The following is a 19,551-nucleotide window of genomic DNA, read 5'->3' as shown; positions in this document are numbered from 1 at the left end:
TATTCGATTGAGGCTCTGGCATTCTGTATTACGTTTTATTGTTGGAAATAATTACTTTTAAGAATAGCTAGATTCTGGTTTCTTTCTGCTCAGGTTTCCAGTAATTCTGAAATAAATACAACTTCTTTTGCCATCTTCTTTTACCAAAACTTCAGTTACAAATGGAAGATATTATTTTGTGTATCTTCTTTGCCAAAAGAAAGAGCACAGTAAACAGATAATTAATAATTATTTGTTTAAAAATTGAATTAAATTGTGGGGTAAAAATTTCTTATTTAGACAAAAGGTTATAATCAATAAAATATAATTAATAAAAAATTACAAATTGCTAACACTCTCATAACCATTAAATCAGTAGCCTTTCTGTCATTATTCTTGTATTTTAGTATACCAGAAAATATATGAGTTTTTCCAATGGTGTTGCCAGTCATGCATATACAGTTGGGTTGTTTCTCTTTTTTTCTTAATATGTATTGAGCATGTTTTTCTTTATCTTACACAACTGAAGGTTTGAAAAGTATACTGAAAATCAAAACTCTAAAACAGTTTTAAGAAATAAGATATAGCATGTTTGAAGATGAAGATAAGGCACATTTGGCATAGCCAGTGTGCATATAATTCTTAATTCTGGTCACGGATGTTTCCAGCGAGCTTCAGATAAGTGGAGAATGTCCTTAAGAGTACATTACATTGCTTAATATAATAATTTATATTAAGCAATTAGGTATCACACGTGGTGTGATTATCATAAGCCAATTCCACCTAGGGAATATTTTTCAGGTATTACATAAATGTGTGATGTTCTAGCATTATTATATCATTACCTATCACCACAAATATGTTTTAGAGATCTTAAAATTTAACAAGTATTCAAAAGATATTTTTACATGTGAATTCCTAAGACAAAATTATCTCTATAGAGGAGGGAAAAAGGTTTTAGCAAATTAGAATTCATCTAACAGGTTGTTTCATGAAATTCATTGAATATAAAAAAGACATATACTATGTTTATCTTTAATCCATACCAAGAAATAAAAATAATATATACATTTTATCCAGGGAGATTATTTAATTATAAATAATAAATATTAACTAAAGACCTGTTTTTTCTTGCCTAGCACTCTTCTAAGCTATTGGGGATATTTGACAAGCAAGGTGGCCTCGTGTAGCTGACATTGTAAAGGAAAGGACTGACAGGAGACAAGTAACACATTGAGGAACAAGTGCACATTGAGTTAGTAATAAGTGCTCTGATGAAAATTAATAGATGTGATGGTGGAAGGAACTCTTTGGAATTAGGTGGTCATGGAGGGAAGGTGTATTCGTAATTAAACTACATGGCATCTGATAAATTAACCAATGCCCGAGTCCATGCTGTGGGCTCACATCTGTCCTGTGTTCAGCATTGATTTGCTAGGCGATATGCTATACTCTCAAGGGGGTGAATATGGACTCCTTCTGATGCTATGAAATTGGGATCGCAAAGCTTAACACATGAACAGTAATTAAAAAGTAATGCTGTGGAGCTCACAAAGTACATTGCTACGTTTAAAATGACTAAACCTATGTTGGGGTTTAGAGACTGCCTTGCTGTGTGTCTTGACAGCCCATGTAGAGAAGCAGGTTGAAATCATTGCTTTAAATTTATAAAATAACCAAGGGCCACTCACAGCACTGGCACATTGCCAGCAGTGACGTCCAACACAAGCACCATTAAGCCTGAGAAAATTGGTTCTTCTTCCATCTTTGTTTAACTTAACCCCAAATTCTAAAATTCTAAGAATCCTACAATCACTTCCAAATTGCTTTCTTCTTTGAGAGGAGTGTAATCCTCATGAGTGGAGATACCTTCTAAATTGAATTACTAATCCCTTTAAAATCTGAACATCCTCCTTTATTAGGAACGGCTGTCAGTTTTTGTGTTTCTTTTCTAAATGTGGGTGGGTTTGGGTTTTGGAGGCCCATCAGGAATTTCTTAACAGCCTACAGGCAGGTAGGAGCAGTGTGGCAGTTCACTAGGGCCACCGTAACAAAATACCACAGACTGAGGGGCTTAAACAACAGAAACTTATTTCCTCACAGTTCTGCAGGCTGAAAGTCCAAGATCAGGGTGTCGGCAGGTCTGGTTTCTTCTGAGGCCTCTTTCCGTGGCTTGTAAATGGCTGCTTTCTTCCTGTGTCCTCATGTTGTCTTTCATCTATAAGCACTCTTCCCTGGTGTCTCTTCGTGTGTCCAAACTTCCTCTTCTTGTGAGGACATCAGTCCAATTGGATTAGTGCCCACCTAAGACATCAATTTAACTTAGTCACCTCTCTCAAGGCCCTGTCTCCAAATACAGTCACGTTCTGAGGTACTAGGGGTGAGGGCTTCAACATAAGAATTTTGAGTGGACATAAGTTAGCTCACACCAAGCAGTTATTGGGACTTTACTATCTTCCTGTGATCACCGCTAGATCTTATGAACATCTACAAGGAGCTGTTGACTAATAAATGTCATAGAATTCCATGGGTGTACCCAAGGACAGGACTATCTCCAAATGTCCGCTTTAACATGCAGTGGTAGAGGGAAAGCACACACTCTAGGTGACCAACGTAGCTCGTCCCCCCTCAGTAGGTTGAGCCTTGCTGACCTCTACCCAGGAGCCACCAGGCAGACGAAATTGCACACTGTGGCTTCCCATGTTGCTGAGATATAGTGTTTTCACTCCCCTGGTATTTTCGCACCTTAAGGTAAGAGGTATTGGGAATGAGAAATAAGTTGACCAACCCAGAGTATTTTCTTCATTTGTATTTGTGGGTTTTTATCCAGTGTTCAAGATTGCTTTGTTTATAAAAATTACCCAAAGGAAAAACACTCCAATAACAGTAAAGGAGTGAGAAGGAGAAGGGTAAAAACTCCCAAGCTTATAGAAATAGCACTTAAAAGAAATGCTTTTTAAGATTTAACCTAGTCCTAAAAAAATCTATGATTCTGAGTCCAATTTGAAATTATTTCAAGATGATGCTATTATAAATGGCAACACACAGCATTTGAATATTCACCATAGCCTTATGAAAATAAATAAAACCTGAGTTAGTAACTCACATACACTCTCTTTCATCTGAAACAGTATTCTCTAGCACACTGAGAATGTAGTATTCTTGGAATTTTCATGGTCCATTCCTGGCAGTTTTTGAGGGTTGTGGTTTTGGAGGAGCTCTCGGTAAGCATGCAGGGTTTTCTTATTTACATTAACAGTAGCTGTGTGTGTATTAGCAGGAGGCCACATGTCTACCCCAAGCCGATTATGTTCATAAAAGATGCAGTACACAGCAAAATAATGGTTAATCAGGAGAAGGGTAATTAAGGCTAATAAAGCCATAGTAGACAACGTAATTTGTTGTGAGCAGTGTTTAATTTTATGGTATAGTTAAACCTGTTCATTCCAAACACATCTGAAGAAATACACTTTTGTTCACACTTTATATTCCACAATCACCGTCACCACGGGAACTGTCCCCCGTGGTGACTAGATCCTGGTTGCCCAGTGTCACAGCTTGGAAACTCAAATTTTCTTCTGAGGACTGAAAATTCACTCTTCCTGGTCATTCACATCCTGTAGGTATGCTAAGAGGAGGCGGATAACCTCCCCCCAGCTTCTCATTTTGTTCTGTTTCACTTTTACCAAAGTGGCTTCCCTCTATCTGCATTGTATGTCATGTTGGGAGGCTGACCCAGCACCCTCTTTGGCCTGTGAGGAGGTGCCACTGGACCCACAGTAGGACAATGGGCATCAGAGTCATTGTTACATTAGCAAAGACAGATCTGGACTCTTGCATCTATAGTTTCTTACCAGGTCCCTGGAGAAACCAGTAATTACTCTTTATAAAAATACTGTCTATAGTTAAGCATGCAATCCATGACCATGGTGTAGAATATCTTCTAACCAGTGAAACAAAAGAGCTTCAAATCTGTTTTTAAGAAATAGCCAAAAAGATGAATTAATATCTTTTGCAACAATCTGTATGGAACTAGAGACCATTCTCCTAAGTAAAGTATCTCAAGAGTGGATAAACAAATCACATATACTCAACTATTAAATTGGAACTAACTTATGAGCACATGTATGCACAGAGTGAAGTAAAACTCAGTGGAAATCAACTGGGGGGAGGGAAGTGGGAGGAGAAGGGGAGGGGTAAAAACCTATCTGTTGGGTACAATGAACACTATTTGGGTGATGGGCATACCTATAGCTGGGACTCAAGCATTACAAAAGTGACCCATGTAACCTAAAACATTTGTACTCCCTTAATATTTTGAAATTTAAAAAACACCCTAAAATGTATAAAATGTTAAGATATAATAATGATAATGATAATAACAATACTGGGTTCCTTTAAAAAAAAGGAATATTTGTTTTTTAAAAAAAGAAATAGCTGATATATCTTCTAAGCAAAAGTTAAATAGAGAATTCTAGCAAGGGTATTTTGTAGTCTAAATTACTGGACTAGCCTAGATTTTCACTTTTCTAGGACTCACTGAAAAAGAAAAGAACAGAGAAATAACTTAATCTTGTTTTTACTGTTAATTTATAATTAAAACAATGAAAGCCCTTCTTAGAGCATTTTGATTCTTGAATCTGTTTGTGTTGGGATTTGTCATTGTGTATTTTGCACATTTACAAAACTTTGTGTACATACTGTTCCTGGAGGAAAATTAGTCTTTATGACAAATTCCTCACCTGTTCAAAGCATAGACGAATTATTTAACAGTACATCTGAGTCGAGCTCCATTTTTCAGTAGAGATACCTAAGATGATAATTTGTGTACGTGGATTTGTGTGCTTTTCCTCTCTAATTAGGTGACAGCCATTCAGATTGAAGTGTCCCAGAAGCAGAGAGAATGTGAGGCTGACTTGGTCAAGGCTGAGCCTGCGCTGGTGGCTGCCACAGCTGCACTCGATACACTCAACCGGGTAAAGATGGTTTCGTGGCTTGCAGGTTTCCTCAAAATCATATTCAAAGTTCATTAGAGTTTGAAAAACTAAGCTGAGGAGTATAGTCCATGCAGCCACAAGGGGCTTTTTTTTTAAGGGAAGAAAGACTCATAAAATATTAAAGCTGAAATAGACGTTGAAACAGAACTCAGGATCATTATAGTTCAACTTCTTCTCCTATCCAGGATTCTGACCCATTTCACCCCAATAAACACTATGGGCTTTATATTCTTGTGAAAGGCAATTGGATTGTTAGCAGCTGGATTTGACCCAATTCCAGTTTTTCACAGAATGTGTTGCTTTAAGAACTAGGCAAGGAATTCTTTATGTCCTCTGGAATATAAAGAGTAGCATTGATGAGAGACCCTCATGGAAAGCACAATGGTAACAAAGACACCTAGGTTTGGACCCCCCCTTTCTTCTAGCTTTATGCTATTAGTAAAACCTCATTGAGCATTCACATTCCCATAAGAGAAAGTCATCTGTGTTCATCACAAGCATAGTGTAAGAAAAACTGAAATTGTGGATGTTTATATTAAGAGCCTACAATTAATCTTGCCTTGGGGTTCTTCCAGCCTACAGGGGAAATCCCAGGAAATCACCAGGTGTGGGGTTCTTAAGATTCAACTTCCAAGAGTACTACTAGATTTTCACTGCTCTTGAAAGAAATGCTTAATTCCTTTTCTGAGTATTTTTCTGAGTCAAAATAATCTTGACTGTGAGCAAAGAATTACCTGCATGAAAGTTTCTTATAGTGTTTCTATAAACTGAAAAATTTAAAAGAATATAAAGATACCATGATAGAAGATTGGTTATTATACCTTCAAATACTCTACTACCATTAAAATGATACTGTTGAATACTAGTTAGAAACATGAGAAAATGTTCATGATATATTGAGTGGATGAAGCAGATTATAAAATAGGATATATCATATGACTAATTTTTTTTTTTGGTAAGAGCATTCATCTGCATAGAAAAAGATTAGAAAAAAATAAAAGAATAACTGATTATCTCTGAGTAATAGAATGTTTATTTCCTCCTTTGTGTTTCTCTGAATTTGCAAATTTTCTCTGAATACTCTTTACCCAGACAAAATAAATTAATGTCATTTAAAATATAAAGCTGAGTATATTTACAAATGATGAAAGAATCTTGGTTAGCCAGCTCTCAATTATCATTAGCATATTTTAAGTCTTTGTTTTTGCTCTTACTATCACACCCTTTCCATTCTTTGCAATCATTTAGCAAATAGGCAGTTTCTGGCAAGGGAGCAGAATCAGGTTTAACATTTGACAAAGTTTTATAAGCAAGAGTGTATTAGGTTGCACATAAGGTATCACAAGAAATAGCTGATTGGCTGTTTTTGCTTTTTAAATCACATACCATGAATCTACATGTACTTCTTTATTTTATTTATTTATTTTTGAGACAGAGTCTTACTCTGTTGCCCTGGCTAGAGTGAGTGCTGTGGCATCAGCCTAGTTCACAGCAACCTCAAACTCCTGGGCTCAAACAATCCTACTGCCTCAGCCTCCCGAGTAGCTGGGACTACAGGCATGCGCCACCATGCCCGGCTATTTTTTTCTGTATATATTTAGTTGGCCAATTAATTTCTTTCTATTTTTAGTAGAGACAGGGTCTCACTCTTGCTCAGGCTGGTTTTGAACTCCTGACCTTGAGCAATCCGCCTGCCTTAGCCTCGGCCTCCCATAGTGCTAGGATTATAGGCATGAGCCACCTCACCCAGCCTTACATGTATTTCTCATATGTTCTCACTAATTCCTGCCCCAAAGTATTTGCCGTGATACTTGCAATTTACACCATTAATTCCATCTGTAGGGTAAATCATTGACCTGACTTGAGGGGATTAAGGAGTAGAGAAGAAGGTTCAGCATATCTTGACCCCCTCCCAGTTGCGAGTCCCTGCTGTGTAACACAAAATGTTTCTTACCTTGTCTGTAAGATAGAAAAACAAAACTAAGAGACTGAACTAAAGAATTATGTTTCTGGGAGGGGTCTGCTTAAAATACAAATATATTGCATAGCAGGATAGAACCCATAAACATCTGACAACCTATGTGTTTATAACATTTCCTGTCCTCGGTGAGCAGGGCTCTGCAGAACTGGTATACCAGATGGGTAATTCCTCTTGGAGGCAAAAAAAAAAAATCAAAAAAAAAAAGGGCAGTAATGTTTCCAGAGTATCAGAGAAGTGCTCAGCAAGCAATGAACCTCCTGGGTCCCAAGGTAGAGTCCCTGGGCGGCAGAGACCTGCCAAATGGGGACTGGTGTGATAAGGAGAGGGGGGTGGCCACTAACAAGACCAGCTTGGCACCTTAACAGTGCTGCTCCAGACCTCGCTGAGCCTGAGTATGTGCCCGTATGCTTGTCTTCAGGTCAACCTCACTGAGCTGAAAGCTTTTCCCAACCCCCCAAATGCGGTTACCAATGTTACTGCGGCTGTGATGGTCCTCCTGGCTCCTCGGGGCAGGGTGCCCAAAGACCGAAGTTGGAAAGCAGCTAAAGTCTTCATGGGAAAGGTATCAGCCTGCCCAGCAAGATGAAAATCCCAGCAATTTCCATACTGTTTTTAGCGCTGTGGTTATGCTTGATAGCAAAAGATGTTCAAGTCCACAGAAATCATCTTCATAGTGGCTGAGTGTAATCTGCTATATGTTCTCTAGAGTTAGTTTTTGTTTGCCAAGTTGGAGGTTAGCTTGGGGTGATGGCATACCTAAATCAATGCCAGCAGCAGGTGGAAGGTTGCTAATTATTTGTGAAATTATGAAAGCAGTTAAGTGTAGGAGGGAGAAAATTACATGGATTTCTTAGGCTGGAAAAATGTTACTAATGTACAAAAAGGTGAAGCAGAGAGGCTTTTTGGTGTGTTTTGCTTTTTCTTTTATGCCTTTCTTTTCTTCAAAATGTGCATACCTCCTGTGCTGGGACTGAATATTTTACCCTGGGATAGAAGAGGTTTTAAAAGTGTCCATTGCTAATTCTAACTTCATACTATAAAGACTGAAAAAGTCAAACAGTAGGATAAATGCAGCTTGCCAATTTTGCTTTTGTAATGTGAGTCCTAAAAGCTGATTTTAACTTTTGATCTTGGAATTTTCTCTGCAGCCAAAATGGGTTCATTGCAATAAGTCTTTTTTGCTTTGCAGGTTGATGACTTTTTGCAAGCGTTAATTAACTATGACAAAGAGCACATTCCAGAGAACTGTCTAAAAGTGGTGAATGAACAGTATTTGAAAGACCCAGAGTTTAATCCAAACCTGATTAGGACCAAATCTTTTGCAGCAGCTGGTCTCTGTGCCTGGGTCATCAACATCGTTAAATTCTATGAGGTATCAGTCCTAATCCAAGGGTTTGCAGGTATTATCCATGAAGGGCCATAAACATATCAATTCCTAGGTCAGCAACAAAGGTGAAATAATTTGATATTCAGTTTCCTGAATAAGGATATGTAGTTATAAGAAGACATGAATGTGTCAGAGTAAACAATTCTATACGGGAGAATATTTGAAATGTTATCTTTTGGGGGGCGTAGAGTGATTAGCTACTTTAGATAAAAGAGCAGTAATTAATTTGATTTAGTTAGATGAAAACTTGTTACATATGTGAATTATATTTATTTACATTTAAATGCCCAATTCATATTGACTTGAAACAACTGCAAATTTAAATTCACATTGAATTCAATGTAATCTCTGCTCTCAAAGCAAAAATTCATACCATCTCTATTGTAGATGTATTAATTGTTAGATGAGAAAATAACCATTTTTTTGCTTTAGTATTTTAATGACAGATAAATTTTTTCCTATATATGATCTAATCTAAAATGTGTACTTTGGGCAGTATAGAAATTAGCATTTCATTTCGTCATTTAGTTAGCAAATATTTATTGCCTGGCAACTATGTCCCAAGCACTTTGCAGAGTAGTGGATATAAAAAGAGAGCAATGCGTGGCCTTTGACTCTGAAGAACTCTCACTTTCGTCTTGGAGGGGTTGTATATTATATTCAAGTATGGAATTACTGAGAAAAACCTAATTATAGTCAATGCCATTCCCAAAATAATTTTCATAAAACCAGGTTATATCCTTCATACTTTATACCATTCAAAGAACATGCGCTTAAAGTGGTCAAGAACTTGGAAAAGAAAGTGAAAATGTGGTTAATATTGTGTGAGGACATCTCCCACTGTCCTTTCTGCATTCAGAGAATTCCTCCACTCTTATTTTCTACCTTAAAGGCTAGACTGATCTCAACTTTAGTTCCTGCACATTGCAATTTTTAGTGATATGAGAATTATCTCCATGATTTATGACAAGCCAATTTTAATATCTTAATGATGTTCGACCTATATAGCATTTTAAGCAAGTACTTGTAACTCTAAGGTCCAGAGTAAATAAGTAATTAGTGGTGAACCAGAGAGAACGTGGAAGACTATATGGATTTTGCTTTGGCTTTAGGTGGGACCATGGCTAAGAAACAGACAAGTTACCAGGTGAATTAGAGATTTTCATTGTAAAGCTTCCAGGGTAGATAGGATTGAACAATTACTTATCCTCTTTGCATCTTTATTATCTCATGAATTTTCAGGTCTACTGTGATGTGGAGCCCAAACGCCAAGCATTAGCCCAAGCAAACTTGGAGTTGGCTGCGGCTACTGAAAAACTAGAGACTATCAGAAAAAAACTTGTGGTAAGTGTAAACTATAACCGGAAGAATTTCCCAAGAGGTGGTCCCTGCCTCCACCTTAGGATCCCACCTGCAGACAGGGCAGTATCTGAGCCCTACCAATCAGAGAGGAATTCAATCTGTCCTGATGTTATAAACTCACTGAGTAGGTATTTCTTACCTGCTATGTGCTAGACACTGAGCTGGAAAAGTGCAAATGTTCGTGGCCAGCACTCAAGAAACATTCACAGTCTGATAGTAGAATGAGGAGGCAGCATGTAGTGATTACAGGCAAGGCTTCTGGGGCCAGACTGCCTGGCTTATATCCTGTCTCTACTCCTCCCTGTTTCACCCTGTATAAGTTAATTAATGTCTCTGAGCCTGTTTCCTCATCTGTGAAATAGGTATTATAATAGCATCCACTTCTTAGGTAGGATTATGAGGACTAAATAAGAGTAATTCGTATTAAGAATTTAGTATGGTACTTGGCACATTGTAAGTGCTTAAAGAATATTAGCTGCAAATATTATCATCATTACTATTTTTACAAGCATGTAAACCAATCATTCTAGTCCAGCATTATAAGCATACATGTGACTGTATACTCAATGCAACAGGAGCACCAAAAAAGTACTGAGCCTAGAGAAATTACAGGAAGTTTCTTAGTGAAGTTGTACTTGACATGGGCTTTGAACACTGCTTAGGAGTCAACAGAATGACCAGGATGGGAAAGGTATTCCTGGCGGAGACCAACGAGAGGAGAGAAGTGGCTGTGATACCGGAAGAGTCCAGTAGGCCAGAGCCCTGCAGTGGATGTTTTGGGGAAGGTTGGGAATAGCTGGGAACAGTGAAAGGTACATTTGCAAAGTTGGGCAAAGGCATTCTTTGCCTTTCATGCTACAGTATTCAAATTTTATCCAACTAGTAACATTGAGCCTTTGAAAGATTTTCATAGGTTAATGACATCAAACTAGCTTTTTGGTAACTGAATGGACACTGGAGGAAGAAAAGGGTCTAGAAGCAGAAAGACAATTTAGAAGGCCGCTGCAGTAGGTCCCGGTAGGGCCTCTGCTCAGACAGAAGCAATCATGATGGAAAGGACAAGATGCAGTCAAGGAATTCAATCTGTCCTGACGTTATAAACTCACTGAGTAGGTATTTCTTACCTGCTGTATGCCAGACACTGAACTGGAAAAGTGCAAATGTTCATGGCCAGCACTTAAGCAACATTCACAGTCTGATAGTAGAATGAGGAGGCAGCATGTAGTGATTACAGGCAAGGCTTCCGGGGCCAGACTGCCTGGCTTATATCCTGGCTCCACACGGGGAGAGGGCAGGGACACAGGTGCCTGGAAAGGCAGATGGAACAGTGCACGCAGAGTGAAAAGAGGCAGCATTACTCTGGCAACTTAGAGAAACTCTCGGAGCTTCAGCTTCTCATCTAAGTAGTGATGATAACAACTACCTCTCAAGGTGAGCGTGTGTGATTTTTGCTACCCAAGATCCAGTCCACCTTCTTTGAGTGATAACAGCCTGATTTTGGGGGGGGGGGGGAATAATCTCTGCTTATTGGACACACTCAGGTGGGCTTTTAGCTGGAGTGCCCTTCCCTTTTCTAGCTAAGGGCTGATACATGATGCCAGCTTTGCCCATATGATCCCTTTCATCTCTGGAATTGAGTCATGAGCAAAAGGAGTGAAAGAGTACAAACGGAGCTCGCACATTCCAGAGAGAGTGTCGTGATGCAGATTTTAAGCAACTCCTGCCCTCAAGACTGTCTGGAGCTCCTAGGTGCCTGCATGTGTTCCTCTGCCTTTCTTTCCCTCCTGAGATTTCCCTCACCCCCTTCCAGTAAATTCCTTTCAGCTTAATTTAGGTAGAGGTGGTTTCTGTCATTCCCACCTATGGATTCTGATGTATTGAGATACTATTTACTGTGCAGCTCACAGCAGTCACTTCACAAATCTGAGTTCCTACCCTCTTCTTGTAGAAAACCCACGTATACGTATTCAGCAGTCAGGACTGGAGTTTGAGAGAGAAGACTGGCTTAGGAATGTGGATTCAGGAGTGGTTGGCGTGGAGATTACATGTGTAGAGATTGTCCAGCAGGAGTGTGAAGAGCAACGCGTGGTGAGGGCTGGGTGTAGACTGTAGGGAGTCTGTTCTTGTCTGTTCCTGAGCAAATCCTGCCACTGGCCCCTGAGCAGGTCTAGAATCTGGTGCCCAGAGTGTGGGTCTCTAACAGAGTGGAGTGTGAACTAGGCCTGCTCATGGCTGGGGCCACCACTTGGCAATTTGGCACAAAAAAAAAAAAAAAAAAAAAAGTCAGGGGAGGCACTTTCTAATATCACCTCCAAGGTTTCAGGGCAAGTTATCGAAAGTAGAAAAGTGAAATCAACTTTCCAGAGCAGAGTCCAAGGCACTGACTCCTTGAATATACCAGAAAGGGATTGTCTTGTGCTCTCATTTTATTACTCAATAATTAGAAGGCATCATGTATGATGTTATTTTTATAAGATGGTTAATAATCCCCAGAGCTTTCTCCTTACAGCATGGGTAATGTCAGCACCTCTCTCGAGAAGGCACCCCTCTTTATCTTTCAAGGCTGCTGCTGCTAACAGATCTTCCTGCCTGGGTGACCTGCCCACCCCTCCTCTCTGTCCAGTCCACTACAGCACCAAGTGTATCTCCAATAAATACCTGGCAACCAGTATAAGAAAGGTGAACAACTGCTGATTTAGACAAGTTTAGGATAAACACAATAATTTTATAAAAATTATCTTCATTTAGTGGTTAAAACTCCTGCTGTCAACTTGACTAAAACTTTTAGGAAAATGTCACCTGTTGTTAACAGCTTCATATAAATATTAGTAGCCATTTAATGTCCATGCTGAAGACAGTGGATTACCTCTGAGTATTCAATCTCCAATTGCCAGAAGAAAAAAATGTGATTGGCCAGGGTGGATATAAAGGGGCCCAGTAATTAACACCCCTCTTCATTGCCTGAGGTGTGAACCAAAGGAGGAAAGAGTCAGTAGGTGAAGATCCAAAAGATCTCCCTTATCAGTAACAAAGCTGGTTTGGGAGGATGAGACTTGGGTCTGAGCAGAGGGGGACAGTACCCACAGTGTGTTCAGGGTACCTTCTTCACCCTAGTTGCTCCCTGCATTCTGCCCAGTGGAGAAGGAAGGCAAGACCACGTGGTGAACTGTTAGTCTATGGAGCAATGCATTTATCACTATGTCATCCTCCTCTTTCCCTAAAATATATATGGTACAGAGGCAAAGGTCAAAGGAAGTAAAAGGGCAAAGGAAGGAAAGAGGTTTGTTTCATTTACCTTGAGGTAACAGATGTTTTAAGATGATTGTAATATTTCTGTCCTAACTAAAACTGACTCCGAAATTAATTTCAACTGTTAATTCAGGATCTGGATCGAAATCTGAGCAGACTCACAGCTTCGTTTGAAAAAGCAATAGCTGAGAAAGTCCGGTGTCAAGAAGAGGTGAATCAAACCAGCAAAACTATTGAACTAGCTAACAGACTTGTCAAGGAACTTGAGGCAAGTTGAACATTTTCTTCCAAAATTCTGGCTAAAATATTCTGATCACTTTTTTTGGATTTTGTTATTATTTACCATAATAATAACTGAATAAACATGGAATTAACAACAAATGAGAATATTTACTCATCATTCATGCTGTGGGTCTAACTTATCAAAAGGAAGAAATGACCAGTTATGTGTTTTTAGTATAGCTATGAACTCACTGTGACATCAGCCTCATCTAAAACTAAAACAGGAAAGACATATACTTTGCCAGAATTTAGTTTTGTATTCACTTTAAGAAAATGGAGTACACCAGCTGTGGGTAGGCTACCTACTTATTTTTTCTCCCTCTCTCTTCCCTCCCTGCCTTTATTATCACTTTATGACATTTTTTAAAAGCAAAAATTTAAATTCTTTAAAAGCTTGTTTTTCTTAAGATATGTTATAAAAGTCAGAATAGCTGCTAAATAACTGCTATTGAACTGTTGTCTGATCTTTTTAATACACATTTGCCATTGAATTCTACCAGCAGACCATTCCTTTCAAGCTAAACCTGATTGGTTTATGTTTTTGTTATATCTTTTTATACACAAGTCACATGCTAATGTTAATAGTTACTCCATTAGATAAAGGGTTTTTATAATTCTTATTAACTTTCTCCTCCTTGAACATGACTAGAAGAACATATGTCCTTTGACATCAGTGTTCACTGATTTTATTTGCTCTACCACGTGGCATTAAACAGTTTGGGGCAAATCTCTGAGCCTCTTGAACTTTGTTTTTTTTTTTGTCTCTAAAGTAGGGGTGTGAATAATACCTACCTTACAAGGTTGTGATAATGCTCAAAAGATAGAATGTGTGTTCAAGTGTCTCCTAACAAAAGTCAAAAAGATAAGTAAATAACCCAATTGAAAAATGGGCAAAGGATTTGAATAGACAATTCTCCATAGAAGATATACAAATGACCAATAAGCACATGATAAGATACTCAACATCATTAGTCACTGGGGAAATGCAAACCAAAACCACAATGAGATACCACTTCACACTCTCCAGGATGACTGTAATAAAAAATAAGAACAATAACAGTATTGGCGAGGATGTGGAGAAATTGGACTCTTCGCACGTTGCTGGTTAGAATGTAAAATGGTTCCACCTCTTTGGAAAATGGTTTGGCAGTTCCTCAAAATGTTAAGCAATGATGTTACCACATTGCCCAACAATTCCACTCATGGGTATATACCCAAAAGAAATTAAATGTCCACACAAAAGCTTGTATGCAAATGTTCCTAGCAACATTATCCATAATAGGCAAAAGTAAAAACAACCCAAATGGACAAATAAAATGTAGTAAATCCATACAAGGTAATAGTATTCAGCCATAAAATGGAATGAAGTACTGATGCATGCTACGGCATGGATAACACGTTGAAAATAGGCTAAACAAATGAAGCCAGACACAAAAGACCACATATAATTCCAAGTATATGAAATGTCTAGAATAGGCAAATATATAGAGACACAAAGTAGTTTAGTGGTTGCCAGGGGCTGGACAAAATGGTGGGGTTTAGGGAGTGATTTCTAATGGGTAATTTCTCTCTGGGGTAAGGAAAATGTTCTAAAATTAGATAGTAGGGATGATTGTGCAAGTCTGTGATTATACTAAAAACCACTCAATTGTATACTTTAAAAGGCGAATTTTATGATATGTGACTTATATCTCAAGAAAGCTGTTATTTTTTAAGTATGAAGTATGTAACTGCACTGTTAGAAAGTATATTTAGAAAGTATATAACTGAAAAAGTAATAACAAAGTATACAACTAAAAAGTGTATAACTTCATTAGAAATGCATTCAGCTGGTAAGTATGTAACTGCACTAAAAATAGGCAACTGTGCTATTAGAAGTGCATTTAGCAAGAGGTGATATTAATAGACAACTTGATTTACAATGTCTTAAATGAGAGTTTATTTTTCATGTGTTACAAAGAATGCTGGAGCTAGACCATTATCAGTGTTGACTTAGGTGACTAGTGGCCAGTCCCCCAATCTCTTTGTCCCCCACCCCCGCCTTTGCATACGTAGCAGGTGGACATTCACCTGCATGGTCCCTCGATGGCCACTGTACCTTCAGACACAGGCAACAGTGTCTCAGCTGAGTTTTTCTCCTTTTATAAAAAAAACTGAAGTTTTCCTAGAAACTTTTCTGGCAGACTCTCACTTCAGTTTCTTTAGCCAGAACTAGACTGCTCTTAACTGCAAAAAAGGGCGGAAGAGTGGGAAACAGGGTTATCATGATTGGCTTAGCCAGCCACAGCCCATCTCACGGGGCTGGACACATTACTACTACCCTATGCAAAATCGGGCTTCTCTTAGCAAGAAAGGAGGGAGAACTGTGTGTTGGGATGGGTAGGCTAAGCAATAGCCTCGTCTCTTATAGCAGATTTTTAAAAATCTAACTTAAATTTGCCACAAAGTTCCACCCACCATTTCTCTAGAATTCATAGTTTATTATGCATAAACTCATAATTCATCCTGCAAAGTCCACTCTCTCTATTCCATCTCAGGAAGTACAGTTCTATTCTTTCATTTTTTCTGGCCAAAAGCTTTTGGAATCATCCTTGAATTTTTGCTGTCGCTTCTCACATCCCATAGGCAATCCATCTGCGTGTTCCATTGAGTCTGCCTTTAAAGCCCATTCCGCATCCTAGCACTTGGCATTCTCTTCGCCTCGCCACTTAGGTCCAGGCTACTGGTGCCCCTTCCCTGGAGTACCCCCCAGCCTCCACCACTACCTCCTGAAGTCCATTCCTCTCATTGCAGCTGGGGAATGTTTTGAAAACTTAAGTGCTTCCCATCACCACCTTGCTCAGAACTCTCCAGCAACTAATTGTCTCCCTCACAGTATGGTCTAAAGGCTTTACCTTACCCTGAGACCTAATGTGATCTGTCTGCTGGACACCTTCTGTCCTCACCTCTGCCTCCTGCCCCCTGGCCTTGTCTTCACTGGCCTTCTTGAGCCTCTTCATACCGCCAGTCACTCCGCTGCCTTGTGGCCTTTGGATTTTTCCTCCACAGCACTCTCCCTTCCCAGATAATCATATCCCTGGCTCCTCACCTCATCAGGGCTCTGCTAAAAGTTCTCCTAATCATTTGGGTTTCTCTGACCTCCCTGCATAAAAGAGCCCTCACCCAGCCCCCTACACACACACACACACACACACATCTCTCTATAGCTCTCTTCCCACTCACTCTGCTTTATTTTTCATAGCACTCATCACCACCTAACACAGTTATATATACTCGTATGTATATACATATGTACAACCTCTTTTTTTTTCAATCTTTTCTGCCCCAACTAGAATAGGGACTTCATCTGTTTTGTGCACTACTTAATCCCAAGCATATAGAATAGTCCCCAGGATGCCATAGGTATCAATGGATATTTGTTGAATTAATGAATGAATGGGGAAATTGGAGGACCCTCCTGTGTTTAAAAAAAAATTCTAGAGCTCTTTGAAGACTCATTCTTCTTAGGTCAGTTGAGAAATTTCACCACTACTAGTATTTACAACTACTTCCATTTAAAGTGGCAATATTTAAACAGTTTGAAGTGTTCACCATTCATGAGGTACCCAAGAAAAAGTGTCTTATAATTTGACTGTTTTCCTGGAGTAGTTATAGAATGTCTGAAAGTTTTGTCAAGGGAAAAGCAGGCCCTACCATGTGTCTCTAACAAACAGCAATATTTCCAAAGGCTTTACTTAGGATAGTTTAGATGAGGAAAGGAAAAAAAGAATGTATAATGTTAACTAGGAAAAATATATATTTTTTAAAGGATTAATTGAAGATGTCAGATCTTTTCCTTTGAGGATAAATTCTTTCTGACTAGAACAGGAGACAGTTAACTTCTGAAAAACATCAAGACTGATGATTTTGTCTATATAGCATTGACCTGGAAGCTCAACCATTCAGACTAATAAATCAGGCAATTTATATTTAATCATTAACTAACTCCTGAGCTGAACAGCTGTTCAAAATTAGAAATGGGTCACCCCAGCCAGGATGACATTACAGGCAATCTATAATGCATTAGAATAAAATTATAGTGATTTTTAACTGTCTAGAAATTTATTACAGGACATGTTCCAACTCTTAAACTCTTGTTAGCCAGTGTCAGTAATGATTTATGTTACATGGGTGGTATGGTAAAATTATTGACGATTTCAATAGCCAGTAAGTCTATGTTTAGTAAATCTTCAAATTTCAGAGCTGTTTTGGAGAATGAGGTGGGTGCACTTTATTGTTTATCATTTATAAACCAAAAACAACAAAGATGGAGGGTAGGCAAATGAGAGATTTCTCTTGAAAATTAATGGATATGTTGTCTCTGGCTGAGGAAAGAGAGTAATAAATTCTATAAAAAGGGCTAGAGAGCTGAAGTTCCTTAGCATTTAATTACATAGCTAACTTGGGGTGATCTTTATCAAGCTAAGCAAGAAGACAATCTTAAGACAGCTTTGATAACCATTTTCACATGCTAATTTCATGACCTCAGAGTTGTGGGCATTAAGATGGCTTGAAGGAATCTGGCATTCCAATCTGTTCTGACATATGTCATTTTTGTTTTCTGTGATCTGTCTTCTTTCATGAAGAAAATGCAATTCCACAGAATGCTCCTTTGCTTGTACTTTCAAATTGGGTTTTTTTTTTTTCCAGGTCCCATTAATTTGCATGTTCTTAGAACGTTGTGTTAATTTTTAGCATGCATTAAAACAAAGTAAATTAATGAACTATCCTGCAATTCAGACAATCCATACATATTTATTGAAGTTTTATTCAAATCCAATATTAAGGGCTCCCCATACTTAACCTGTAAATCAGATTTTAAATGGCAATCCAGGTAGATAAAAGGACTTCGGAGACATTCTTTGAGAGTATTGTCTTCAAGGCTAGTGAAGTCCTGATTTCCATCTTTTTACTTATCTCATAGCTTCCTCCACCAATTTAATGATTATATTAGAAAAATAACCTAAGTTGAGTAACTACTGGCACTATGCTTTAATTAATAGACTCCAGGCTTTGTTTTAATTAATTAAGATGAATGGTGTTTGTCATTGTCCTTTGCCTGTAATCAGCCCATTACCAACCTGTTAAAAACAAATAAATAAAAAGTTTGCGTAGGGCAGCGTGGGGAAAAGCAGGAAGAATGGAGAACGGCCAGGCTGACATTAAGTATCCTCACATCCCTCATTCTTGGCCACAGCTCTTGGTGCTCCACTCCAGAGGGACAGGGGAGAGATCGTCAGCCTTTCAAGAAGGACCTCAGTCATAATTAAAGAGTCAGCATATCCAGCAAGAAGGAGATGTTAAAGAATTAATGTCACATTGTAGTAAACCCCACTGAAGAGAGTCTGAGAACTCCTTCATGAGGATGGGTTTCAAACACATGAAAGATTGTAACAGTCATTCCAGCTAGTAACGTTCTGTTCCTTCTAGAGGCTGTGCAGAAGGACACAGGCTTACACCGTACTATACGGTAATTGCATTTGTTGAGTTGATGCTCACCCTGCAATCACATCTGAGTGATTTTATCTTTCAGTCAGAGAAGATTCGCTGGGGTGAGTCTATTAAGTCCTTCGAAGCTCAAGAGAAGACCCTCTGTGGAGATGTTCTCCTTACCGCGGCGTTCGTGTCTTACGTTGGACCCTTCACAAGACCGTATCGCCAGGAGCTGGTGAACTGCAAGTGGGTTTCCTTTCTTCAGCAGAAGGTAAGTTCAATGTCCTGCCTGTCAACACATGGAATCATCCTACTAAAATTTCAGTGGTAAAAACTATGCGTATTCTAGGTACTTCTTTTGTACCTCAGTAACAATAACTAACTGGAAATTCTGCTCTGAAGGAGATGGTTCTTGTGTGTTGCACAGTTTTTCTTATTTTAATGATGGTTTCACACAAGGAGGTAGCAATTAACCATGTAAATGATAGAGTTGTGGTTGGAAAAGTGCCTTAAATGAAACCAGCGACCCAAAATCAAATTTGGACCATTGTGTTATAGAAGAGCATGAAACTTTTTGTTTTCTTAATAATATTATGGCTTATTGGTTAAAGATGTTTTAAGACTACTTGTAGATTAAACATGTAGTGTTTTGAATATAAGTATACAAATAGCTTATCCTAAATTTGGAAATTTAAACCCATATGCAAAGTGAAATAATAGATTTGGAAGATTTGAAATCATTGAGTGTAAGACCCTCCTTGTACACATGAGAAAACTGAGGCAGGAAGCTTAAGTCATATAGGGTAGGAAATCAGACCTCCTCACTGCCAGGCCTCTGTTTG

At 38.6% G+C, this 19,551-nt stretch overlaps 1 protein-coding gene across 1 annotated transcript in view; it reads left to right on the top strand.

Moving 5' to 3' along the window:
• DNAH11 (dynein axonemal heavy chain 11) overlaps nucleotides 1-19,551 on the top strand; it is a 311,756-nt gene that overhangs the window by 209,402 nt on the left and 82,803 nt on the right. Inside the window, exons 58-63 of the mRNA XM_076006379.1 lie at nucleotides 4,842-4,955; nucleotides 7,376-7,519; nucleotides 8,147-8,329; nucleotides 9,587-9,688; nucleotides 13,089-13,227; nucleotides 18,814-18,980. Coding sequence (XP_075862494.1) covers nucleotides 4,842-4,955; nucleotides 7,376-7,519; nucleotides 8,147-8,329; nucleotides 9,587-9,688; nucleotides 13,089-13,227; nucleotides 18,814-18,980 — 849 coding nt within the window. The remainder of the gene's footprint in view (nucleotides 1-4,841; nucleotides 4,956-7,375; nucleotides 7,520-8,146; nucleotides 8,330-9,586; nucleotides 9,689-13,088; nucleotides 13,228-18,813; nucleotides 18,981-19,551) is intronic.

This window comes from Microcebus murinus, chromosome 9 (genome assembly GCF_040939455.1).
Source record: "Microcebus murinus isolate Inina chromosome 9, M.murinus_Inina_mat1.0, whole genome shotgun sequence".
In the NCBI taxonomy this organism is placed as follows: Eukaryota; Metazoa; Chordata; class Mammalia; order Primates; family Cheirogaleidae; genus Microcebus; species Microcebus murinus.
The sequence above is the reverse complement of the archived record's forward strand: the minus strand, read 5'-3'. Positions and strand labels throughout refer to the sequence as shown.